The sequence below is a fragment of the Scyliorhinus canicula genome, chromosome 10, assembly GCF_902713615.1.
Source record: "Scyliorhinus canicula chromosome 10, sScyCan1.1, whole genome shotgun sequence".
In the NCBI taxonomy this organism is placed as follows: domain Eukaryota; kingdom Metazoa; phylum Chordata; class Chondrichthyes; order Carcharhiniformes; family Scyliorhinidae; genus Scyliorhinus; species Scyliorhinus canicula.
Window position 1 is genome coordinate 23,972,849 of NC_052155.1, and position 12,493 is coordinate 23,985,341.

The following is a 12,493-nucleotide window of genomic DNA, read 5'->3' on the forward strand; positions in this document are numbered from 1 at the left end:
AGGGATCTGTGCTGGGTACCTTATTTTTTGTCATTCATATCAACAACGTTGATGACTATATGGGGGGTAGAATCAGTAAGTTTGTGGTTGACACAAAGATTGGCCGGGTGAGGTTGAATGACTTGGGTTACAGGAAGATACAAACAGGATGGTCATATGGGCAGAAAAGTGGCAGATGGAATTTAACCATGTACGACGTGATATAATTTGGAAGGAGTCATTTGATAAGGAAGTATTCAATGAATGGCCTGACACTGGGCAGTTCTGAGGAACAAAGGGACCTTGGAGTCTTTGTCCTTAGATCTCTGACGGCAGAAGGGCAGGTTAGTAGGATGGTGAAAAAGGCATATGGGACACTGGCCTTTATCAATCGAGGCATAGATTACAAAAGCAGGGAGGTCATGTTGGAGTTGGACAGAACTTTGGTGAGGCCACAGCTGGAATGCTGTGTGCAATTCTGGTCACCACATTATACGAAGGATGTGATTGCTTTGGAGAGGGTGCAGAGGCGTTTAACCAGGATGTTGCCTGTAATGGAACATTTACTGTAATAATCTTTATTACAGTACAAGTTGGCTTACATTAACACTGCAATGAAGTTACTGTGAAAATCCCCTAGTCGCCACACTCCGGCGCCTGTTTGGGTACACGGAGAGAAAAGTCAGAATGTCCAATTCACATAAAAAGCAGGGACTGGATTTTCCATTATTGGTACTATGTCCCCACGCCGGCGTCAAAACGGTGGTGTTTTACGCCAGAAAAACTGGCATCAAAGGGACACGAATTCCCAACCCTGCACGGGGCTAGCAGGGACCCGGAGTGAATCTCGCAGCTTTTGCTGCAGATATGGTCCCCACACTCCGGGTCGGAGGCCGCGCGTGCTCCATGGTAGACTTGGACCATGAAGCTGGACCCAAAAAGGAAACCAACCGATCGGCTGCGCGCCCGACACTCAACCCCCACATAAGCATTTACTGGCCGCCTATAAGGCCCCCCCCCCTCCGATTAGCCCGCCCCCGACCGAGTCCACAGCCACCACACAAGTATTTCGGCTGGAACACATTAGTTTTATGCTGTCGGAATTTCGGCCATCGGGGGCGGTGAATTGCGGAGCGGGCCTCTGGCAATGGCCCCAGGTAGGTACTCCCCGATTACGCCGCTTTTCGGGGCCCCCAGAATCGGGGAATCGTCAGGGTGCGGAGAATCCAGCCTCAGGTCTTTCGAGATGTGTGGGAGGAAACCGGAGCACTTGGCGGAAACCCACGCAGACATAGGGAAAACGTGCAGACTCTTCACAGACAATGGCCCAAGCCGGGAACCGAACCTGGATCCCTGTGGCTGTGAAACAACATTGATAACCACTGTTTAAGAAAGGTTATCATGCTGCCTGTTATGTTATTTAAGTTATGAAGAGAGGTTGGATAGGCTTGGGTTGTTTTTGCTGGAGCAGAGAAGACTGAGGGGTGACCTAATTGAGGTGAACAAGGTTATGAGGGGCATGGACAGGATGGATATGGAACCACTGTTCCCCTTATTTGAAGATACATAGATACATAGAAGATAGGAGCAGGAGGAGGCCTTCTGGCCCTTCGAACCTGCTTCGCCATTTATCACGATCATGGCTGATCATCAAACTCAATAGCCTAATCCTGCTTTCTCCCCATAGTCTTTGATCCCATTCTCCCCAAATGCTATATCTAGCCGCCTCTTGAATATATTCAATGTTTTAGCATCAACTACTTCCTGTGGTCATGAATTCCACAGGCTCATCTCTGTCCAAAATGGTTTACCCTGAATCCTCAGACTGTGACACCTGGGGCGGGATTCTCCCATCCCGCGGCAGAGTGTCCACACCGTCGTAAACGCCGTCGCGTTTTACGACAGCGTAAACGGGCCGCTCCCCGTTTAATTCTGGCCACTACAGGGGGCCAGCGTGCTAGAGCGGTTCACGCCGCTCCAGCTGCCGATCCCGGTACGAACTGTGCGCCATTGGAATCCGCGCATGCGCAGTTGCGCCGGCACCAACGAGCACATGCACAGTGACATCGGCACCAACACGCGCATGCGCAGTGGCCTCCTTTAACGTACCGGCCCTGACGTAACATGGCGCAGGGCGACAGGGGCCTGCACGTAGGAAAGGAGGCCCCCAGCCAGAGAGGTCGGCCCACCGATCAGTGGGTCCCAATCATGGTCCAGGCCACATCGGAGCCCCCCCCCACCACAGACCGCCACCCGACCCTTACACGCCGAGGTCCCGCCAGCTCAAAGCAGGTTAGAACGGCGCCGGCAGGACTCGGCTCTTTTCCTACGGCTGCTCGGCCCATCCGGGCCGGAGAATCGGCGGTGCCGGCTGTGTAGAGTGGCTCACGACCGGCACCGCGCCAACCACCCTGGCGCCAATGGCACCGATTCTCCGCATTGCGGAGAATCACGTGCCGGTGTCGGGGAGGCGTGGTCTGTTCACGGGGATTCTCCGGCCCGGTGCAGGGCTGGGAGAATCCCGCCCCTGGTTCTGGACACACCCATTATTGGTTACAATTTCCCTGCATCTACCCTGTCTAGTCCCGTGAACATTTTGTAAGTCTCTATGAGATCCCCCCTCATGCTTCTGAATTCCAGCGAGAACAATCCCAACCTAGTCAATCTCTCCTCATATGGCAGTCCCGCCATCCCTGGGATCAGTCTGGTAAACCTAGGGTCAGTTACGTGGGGGACACAAATTCAAGGTGAGGGGCAGGAGGTTTAGGAGGGATTTCAGGAAAAGCCTTTTTACCCAGAGGGTGGTGATGGTCTGGAACACACTGTACGGGAGGGTGGTAGAGGCGGATGCCTCACATCCTTTAAAAAGCACAAGTGCTGGCAAATGTGATTAGGTAGACAGGTCAGGTGTCTTTCATGATGGGCCAAAGGGCTTCTTCTTCACTTTATTATTCTGTGATTCTGTGTAACTACCTGAATCAAAGAAAATGAGTGAAGTTTGAGAGGTTTTAATTATAATGGTCTCGAAGAGTTCACTGTCAGTCCAATGCTCCCTTTTTTTAAGGGGCAATTTAGCGACGCCAAGCAACCTAACCTGCATATCTATTTTTGGGGAGAGTGGATGAAACCCACGCAGACATGAGGAGAATGTGCAAACTCCACACGGACAGTGACCCAGGGCCGGGATTCGAATCCGGGTCCTCAGCACCATAGGCAGCAGTGCTAACAACTGTGCCACGTACCGCCCAGTCCAATGCTCTCTTGCTGTAACTTTGGCGGGTTTCCATGAGAACGGAAAGAAATGCGAACTTTTTCCAGCTCAAATATGGCCAAATCTTGTAAGGGAGGAGTAGGTTGGAGGCAGACAGTCCCTACGTCCTGAGCTTTCACTTCCTGGTTTGACAGCGGAAACATACATTTGTTTGATTGCAGTGTGCCCGGTTGGTGTAACTCCACAGTATCCATCTTTTGGGAATCATCTGAGGATCCAGACATGAATTTACATTGATATATCACCTCCCATGACCTCACAGCCATTGAAGTATTTTTGAAGTATGGACCTTGTTGTAATAGGGACACATGGTAGTTAACTATATACACAGCAAGATCCTACAAACAGTGGTAAATTAAATGAGGGAAGGTTAGATGTTAGCAGATTGATTTTCTTGTAAGACTATTCTGAAATCCTTTACGTTGAACAGCGAGAAGAGCTTTGGATTAAGGTTTCAGCTGAAAGTCAGTATCTCAAACAGTACCGCACTTCCTCAGTACTGCACTGAGGGGTATTCGTGGGATTTTATCGCCTATTGGGTGTAGTGTTGGTGGGAAAATCACCACAAACACCAGTTATGCCGTTTTTCAAGGATTTGGATTTGATTTGTTTATTGTCACGTGTGCCGAGGTACAGTGAAAAGTATTTTTCTGTGAGCAGCTCAACAGATCATTCAGTACATGAAAAGAAATGAAATAAAAGAAAATACATAATAGGGCAACACAAGGTACACATTTTAACGACATAAACACCGATTTCGGGTGAAGCATACAGGGGTGTAGTGTTAATGAGGTCAGTCCATAAGAGGGTCGTTTAGGAGTCTGGTAACAGCGGGGAAGAAGCTGTTTTTGAGTCTGTTTGTGCGTGTTCTCAGACTTTTGTATCTCCTGCCTGATGGAAGAAGTTGAAAGAGTGAGTAAGCCGGGTGGGAGGGGTCTTTGATTATGCTGCCCGCTTTGCCCAGGCAGCGGGAGGTGTAGATGGAGTCAATGGATGGGAGGCAGGTTTGTGTGATGGACCGGGCTATTTCCACAGTTCTTGCGAGTTAAGATGGACAAGCAGGAGACATCTCCATTGGAAAGTCACCCGGGTGGTGCTTTAATCCATGGTCTTTTGCCTCAGAGGAAAGACCTTCGATCTTTTCCCTTCTCTATTCCCTCAAGGCGAGTGCTGATCAATAAATCAGCAGCGACAATTTCCTTCGGAATGCTTAAGCAGTAGAACCAAAGTTGTAAGAATGTAACAAGATCGATTTTTTTTAAAAAGCTATTCTCCGGTAAGAGTGGCATAAAAGTAAAGTGGGATGAATTTTAAAGGTGAGAAGAGATGGATCTCATAAAGAACCAATTTACTGTTGAGATTCACAATGAATGTAATTGTCAGTATTCTTGTAAGCTCCTCCAGCAGCATAAAAACCCAGAACGATGACAAGAAGAATAAAGTTTTAATAAGGTTTTGACCAGTACCATGCAATAGCCCGAGGCATATTTTTGTTGGCATATGAAGAGTTGTATTGTGTATGAGGGATTAAGGAGATGGGGAGGTTGAAGATTTTTTTTTAAAATTCATTCTTGGGATGTGAGCATTGCTAAAGTCATCATTAATTGTTCATCCATAATTACTCTTGAGAAAGTGGTGGTGAGCTTGATACAACTGAGTGCTTTGCTCGGTTATTTCAAGAGGACAGCTAAGCGTTAATCATATTGCGGTGGGTCTGAGAGCCAGGCTCAGGTAAGGACAGCTTTTGTCCCCTGAAATATATTTAAGAACCAGATGCGTTGTTACAACAATTCGGTAGTTTGTGATCACTGTTAATGAAACTATGAACATATGTACAAAGGTACGAATTAGGAGCAGGAGTAGGCCACTCGGTCCCTCGAGCCTGCTCGCCATTCGATAAGATCACAACAGATCTGATGGTGACCTCACCCCACATTCCTGCCTTCCCCCCCTTGTTAATGAAGAATCTATTTCGTTCTGCCTTAAAAATAGTCAAAGACTCTGCTTCCACTGCCTTTTGAAGAAGCGAATTCCAGAGACTCACAGCCCACTGAGAGAAAAACGTCTCCTCATATCCGCCTTAAATGAGCGACCCCTTATTTTTAAATGACGATCCCTCGTTCTAGATTCTCCACCAGGAGGAAACATCCACATTCACCCTGCAGGTGGAGTTTCCACATCGTAAACCAATAAATAGAATTTGTCATGTGGCCCTCGACCGCTATTTTAGATAATATTTGCTTTCTGTCCACCTGCCTATTGAACATTGAATTGGAAAGGCTGCTTCCTAAATATCAGGTCACCTCCAGGGACCTGGCTGGCCACCCCCGGGCCCATCCTGCTCCGGAAGCATGTGCGGGTGCACAAGTCCGACCCATTGGTTGACAGAGTCCAATTACTCCACGCCAGCCCGCAGTATGCATACGTGGAGTATCCCGACGGACAACAGGACACAGTCTCCCTTCGGGACCTGGCACCCGCCGGAGTGCGGCCACACTCCCCAACACCAACACTCTCCCCCCCCGTTCCGACCGCCCCCGGTGCCCCCAGCGCCCCCACAACCCAGCGCACAGGAACCCCTTCCCCCGGCCCGGCTACCACCAACTCCGACCAGGGGTACGGACACAGGACCACGGCCACAGCTCCCGGAGTCACGGACGACCACCGCTCCAACGTCACCGGCGCCGCTGCGCAGGTCCGGCAGGACACTGAAAGCACCCATCCGGCTGATCCAGTCAATTTGATGGACTTTCAGGTTCTGCATATGTTCCTTGCCAATGTTTTTTTTATTATTATTGCTATGGTTATTGTTGTTTTTTCTCTCTCTTGTACACTGTATGTAGCATGGTTTTCTTGCACATTCGTCACGGGCAAGTGGGCAGCCATAGTTACCTTGGTACTACCCGAGAAGGTCTCTAGTCATACTACCAGTTTTATGGACCATACAACAACCCCCCCCCCCCGTCTCTCCCGCCACTCCTTCCCCCCCCCCCGCCCCCGCTTCTTTCTCCATAAGGGTGAATGTGGTAGTATGGCTAGAGAGATCATATTACCGGAGAACCAGGCTGCCATTGGTACAGCAGCCTCGCTGCCCATTGGCCCAGGCAAGTCATGTGCCTCTCTGCCAATTGGTTGTGGCTGGTCATGTGACTCCCCACCGATTGGCTGAGTGGTTGGTAACTACGCCTACAAGGCGGGGTATAAGAGCTCATGTTGGCTGGCAGTCGGCCTTTCTCTGTACGACCACTGCCGGGCTCACATCTTGCGTATTAAAGCCTGTTGTTTGGAACTTCACTACGACTCGAGTCCAATTGATGGTGCATCAGCCAATCCACCTAACCTGCACATTTGGACAGTCGGAAGAAACTGGAGCACCTGAAGGGAAACCCACACGGACACGGGAAGAATGTGCAAACTCCGCACAGAGAGTCATACAAGGCCGGAATTGAACCAGAGTCCCTGGTGCTGTGAAGCAGCAGTGCTGCTGGAGGCCAGTGTGGAACAAATTTTCATCCTGCTAATCGGATGCAAATGAAGGCCAGGCCGGAATGTACCCCCCACACCCGATTCTCCGCAATGCTGATGGGAAAACACAGACGGAAAACACGCCTGGAACAAGGTAGTGTGCAGATGTCGGGACTCACTTGAACAATGTCTGGTGCTACCTCCGGAATTTGTAATGGAGACCGCCGTCAACCCTGGACCCCAGAACACCATAGCAGTGGGGAGGGGGCCTGGAGGGGGGAGGCACCTAAGGCGGATCTTCTAGATTAAGCATCCTGGAGGAGATCCATCGTCCCTGCAGCCTCAGTGTCTGTCTGTTTTCTCAGGGAGTCCATCTTCAGTTTCTGGATGTGCATCTTCTTTCTTCGATAATGGGTCAGTGATGTTGGGTACATTTTCAATGGCGGTGACTACACGCTATCTGGACTGCACCACCGCAAAATACAGCACAAAACCCCGGTTGCATAAATAATAAGGTTGGGGCCAAATGATTTGGCATGTTTTCCCATCAGCCTTTGCAGCAGGAAACACTCTGCATTCCACCCCAGCCATGGGACTTAGTCTCAGCATGGAAGTATTCAACCCTCTGTTTTGGTTGCTAAAACTTGTACTTTCAATGATATTAGGTGCAAAGAACAGTACAGCACAGGAACAGGCCCTTCGACCTCTTGGGGTCTCACGGTAGCATGGTGGTTAGCATCAATGCTTCACAGCTCCAGGGTCCCAGGTTCGATTCCCGGCTGGGTAACTGTCTGTGTGGAGTCTGCACGTCCTCCCCGTGTGTGCGTGGGTTTCCTCCGGGTGCTCCGGTTTCCTCCCACAGTCCAAAGATGTGCGGGTTAGGTGGATTGGCCATGCTAAATTGCCCGTAGTGTAAGGTTAATGGGGGGATTGTTGGTTTACGGGTATACGGGTTACGTGGGTTTAAGTAGGGTGATCATTGCTCGGCACAACATCGAGGGCCGAAGGGCCTGTTCTGTGCTGTACTGTTCTATGTCTTCTATGACCCTCCAAGCCTGCGCCGACCATGCTGCCCGCCTAACCTAAAACCTTCTAAACATCCGGAGTCCATAACCCTCTATTCCCATCGTATTCATGTATTTGCCAAGATGCCTCTTTTACGTTGCTATCACACCTGCTTCCACCACCTTCTCCGGCTCTCCTGCAAGGTTGTAAAAATTTGAAATAGGATGCAGAGCAGCAAAACAACCGTGCTACTTCCATGGGCAGAAACATGGGGCGAGGTTTTCTCTGATATCGGCAAAGGTCGATGTCAGGCAGGAAAAGCAGCATTAAGGCAACAACGACAACAGTATCTTTTTCCGCCACATACTGCGGTACCAATCACCATTTGTTGATGTACTTTGTCAATCATTCTTTTTGTCGACTGCGTATGTTCCATTGGCCGCAGAAAAATGCTTTTCAGTACATGTGACAAGTGACAAGAAGTCAATCAATCAATCAATTCAGAAAAGAAACTGCAGTCATGCATTCCACCATGTATCACTGGCAAATGGCCTCTGATTCGCCTGCCTGGCCATCCAATGCACAGCTAACAAACCTGGAAACAATCTTCACCCAGGTGCACCCCCCTGGCACCAAGCTCACATTTCCCTGGCATTACCCTGGCCCGCCTGGCACTATCATGGCCCACCTAGAACTATCCGAGCAGGAATCTCTCCCCTCTGAGTGTTGCGCTGACCTATGAGCTTCCCTGGGGGTACTGTTCGCCGGGTGTCTCCTGAGTTCAGTTCTGCTCCACACTGTTCTGACATCACGTTGCCATGAATATTGTAACTTGTGGGGATATGAATCCGGTGTCTGGACCTGATAGGGGATAGGAATGTCCTCACCATCCACTATTTTCGCAGAGTCAGTTCAACTTTTAAAAGGCTCATGGTTCATTGATCCTAATCGCGCAACAGAGGTGTCGTGAACCACAGTCTGGATGAGGGAATCTTTTGAAAGGAAGGTTTCGAAGATCTTACCCATGCCCCCATGTCAAGCTCTGTCACCCCCAAAACCCCATGGTTCTTTATACCCTCCGAATCTATGTCCCTCCATCCAAATCCCATAGCCCCTCATACCCTCCGAGACAAACCACACCTACCCCCATTGGCCACCCTTACCTTTCATGCCAGCTATGGCACCTCCAACTACACACTGTCTCAAACCAATGTCTCTATATTGACAATAAAATGTGTTTAGAAAGCTTTAAGTCATTCTTGCATTTTAGTCCTTTGTGTGATTGTTTATCTAATACCTTTTGGGAATCCAAATATAGCTATTGATTTCCCTTTACCTGTTGACTACTTACATCCTCACAAAATTCTAATACATTTTTCAGAAAAACGTGTCGCTTTGCCTGATTATACTATAATTTTTGCAGTACATTGTTAATACTTCCTCAATAGTAGGTTCCAGTATTTTCCGAATGTGATTAGCCAGCAGCACCAAACACGCAGCAATGCCATGATAGAGTCGGGAAAGGAATCACTGGGAGTGGGGAGAGTGGAGGGAGGGGTGGGGGATGTGGCAGTCTTGTAGGCGTGGCTGAGGGGGCTGGGGCAGGGAGCACCCAGTGGTCAGGGGGTAAGATCTTAGAGGGTATGTCCAATGTGGAAAGAGGCCAGCAAATCAAACACCTCGGCCCACTTTCCCACCTGAGCCTGTGTCTGGTAACATCCTGGGCCTCACCCTGTCCTTTCCCTGACCTCCTCCCGTTGGTCTCAAATTGAGATCAATTAAGGGCCTCATGAGGTGCGGAAGGCCCTTCCTTGGCCTTTCATGCCGCACTCCCCTTATAATTGAGGCGTGGGTGGGTGGTTGGGCAGCTGGTAGGCTGCTCTAGGAATTTCACCCCCCCCCCCCCCCCCCCAATCCCTCCTCCACCTGTAAACTAAGGCCAGCAAAATTCTTCCCTAGGGCTCTGGTGATTTGGTCAAGGCCTCTGGATTACCAGTCCCGTAGCATAATCATCAGGTTAAGATATCCCATAATGCAGACACAAGGTTCCAGCGCAAGCTTCTTACCTTTTCAGTACTTGACGCTTTGGAAACCAAAGCAGCAAGCTTTGTCAAACTACAGGACAAGTTACCCAATGGGAGCACAAAGAAGGCATTAGCGCCAGTATACATGTTGCAAACATTTTGATCCACTGCACTAGTTCAGCTGAAAACATTGGATGAAATTCCCCCCCTCCCCCCCCCCCACCCCCCCCCCCCCCCCCCCCCCCCCCCCCCCCCACCCATACCGACTTCAGTATTGAGTATCGAAGACTGGAAACAAAGACAAATCTCAGCCACATTATCTGAATTAAACTACCTGACAGGGGCCCCTCTGCTCTGGGCAGGCTTCAGCAGAACAGTCACCGTGCTGTCAGTCTGATTCAGTGGTGCATCATAATCATACGCTGGCATAGATGGTGCTACAAAAGGGGACAACAAGATATTATTAAGTCTTTTTGTTGTGGAATTTCCTCAAATGCAGAATGTAAAAAGCAGCTCATCGACATTCTCATTTTTTCACCTCAATACAGTACAATCAGGACAGGACCAAATGCAAACCTGCATGCGGTGACTTTGCAATTACAATCCCCATTCCTGCGACGGTGGATATGTATGGGACCATTCACATAAAAGAAACAGGGAAGCTGGAAAAACCAGGAAATTATAAATTAAACACGAGAAGATGAGATACTATCAACTGAAAGTTGTTACAAACTGCTGGGCTTTGAAATATTCTGTAATCTGCTAAGGTTCGCAATATCATGTGAATGTTCCGAACATGCTTCAGAGAGTCCTGCATGGTGGTGTCTTCTACTCAATGACAGAATTCAAGTTTCGAGATGCCATTATAAATTTTAAGTGGAAAGAAAAGGCCTTAGTGATTTAAAGTCAGGTTGGAGTAATTTGTCACAGCAGCATAAAAACACACTGCATGCTAAATATTCGCAATGTCAGGCACCAAAACCAATTGTTATTCTCTGTAACACATTACGAGCTAATGGATATTCCCTGTAACATGTTCCAGTCCAATAGTTATTCTCTATAACACACCCTTCAAAGCAACTGCTATTCTCTTAACACTCTCATAGTCATCTGAGATTGTCAGCCTCTGTTATTCTCCTCATAGCACATGCCCTGTATTTTGTTGCTTCGCTATGAAATTGATGGCAATGGGTTAATAAGAGTTTACTGTAATATTCAGATTGCTTTCTTTTAACTCGTTTTGCCCAGTTAGGAAAATCCAAGTAAATATTGTCAATACAACATAGAACATACAGTGCAGAAGGAGGCCATTTGGCCCATCGAGCCTCCACCGACCCACTTAAGCCCTCACTGCCACCCTATCCCCGCAGCCCAATAACCCCTCCTAACCTTTTTTGGACACTAGGGGCAATTTAGCATGGCCAATCCACCTAACCTGCACATCTTTGGACTGTGGGTGGAAACCGGAGCGCCCAGAGGAAACCCACGCAGACACAGGGAGAACATGCAGACTCCGCACAGACAGTGACCCAGCGGGGAATCGAACCTGGGACCCTGGTGCTGTGAAGCCACAGTGCTAACCACAATGCTACCTTGCTGCCCAAATTTGCAACACTGAAGATGCTTCATCAGCAAAAACTGAATAAGTAACTGAACAGTTATTAATTAAGGGAACTAATCATTATGTACTATACTTGTACATCTCTACAACATAACTACTGCATTGTATGACTTCAACTGAATTATTTGGTCGGAGCGAAGCTATCTTGACAGCTATGGATCCAAGTTGCAAATAGCAATTGTCAAATGAATGAATAATTGCAGCCACTTAATCGCTGATCCACTCTGTTGTATAAGGGACTGCCCAGGTTATGGTTTGTTTTTATAAACATCCTCCCTTGAAACAGTTTAAAAAAAGACTGATGTAACTTTGCCAAGATGATGGACTATCAGTATTCCAGCCTTACTTTAAATAAACATGGTTACTGCAGTCAAAACTCCACCATAGTCTGCAGCGAGCCACAAATGAAATTGTTTGTGAACGGGGGAAAAAAATACTTTTTTTTTCTGGGCCATCTCATGTTCTCGCGCCTTTTAGACCTTATTTTGCCCCTCAGTTTGTCTTGCCATTCAATGAGATCACGACTGATCTGGGGCTGGATTCTTCTGTTCCTCAGCCGTGTGTTTCCCGGCAGCGCACCATTCGCTACCGCAGGATTTCATACTCCCGCCGCCTGTCAATGGAATTTCCCATTGAAGCCACATCCCATGTCACCGGGAGTCCCACGAGCAGGGATGCACTGCCGGCAGGAAGAGTGAATCCCAACGCCCGGAGAATTCCGGCCCTGGTCTGATAATCCTCAATTCCACTTTCCTGCCTAATCCCCATAACCTTTGATTCCTTTACTAATTAAAAATATGTCTAGCTCAGCCCTGAACATACTTTTAAAAAAATAACCAATTAATTTTTTCCAATTAGGGGGCAATTTAGCATGGCCAATGCAACTACCCGGCACATCTTTGGGTTGTGGGGGTGAAACCCACGCAAACACGGGGAGAATGTGCAAACTCCATACGGACAGTGACCCAGAGCCGGGATCGAACCTGGGACCTCGGCGCCGTGTGGTAGCAGTGCTACTCACTGCGCCACCGTTCTGCCCCAGCTCTGAACATACTTAACGATCCACAGCCTCTATAGCTCTCTGCGGAAAAGAATTCCACAGATTCACTACCCTCTGAAAGAAGAAGT

General features: G+C 48.7%; 1 protein-coding gene across 9 annotated transcripts in view; it reads right to left on the reverse strand.

The window, feature by feature from the left end:
* Window positions 1–12,493, reverse strand: part of LOC119972279 (receptor-type tyrosine-protein phosphatase mu-like) — a 985,231-nt gene that overhangs the window by 317,963 nt on the left and 654,775 nt on the right. For all 9 annotated transcript variants that reach the window (XM_038808716.1, XM_038808713.1, XM_038808721.1 and 6 more), the window contains exon 11: window positions 10,079–10,181. In XM_038808716.1, the coding sequence (XP_038664644.1) occupies window positions 10,079–10,181 (103 nt within the window). The remainder of the gene's footprint in view (window positions 1–10,078; window positions 10,182–12,493) is intronic.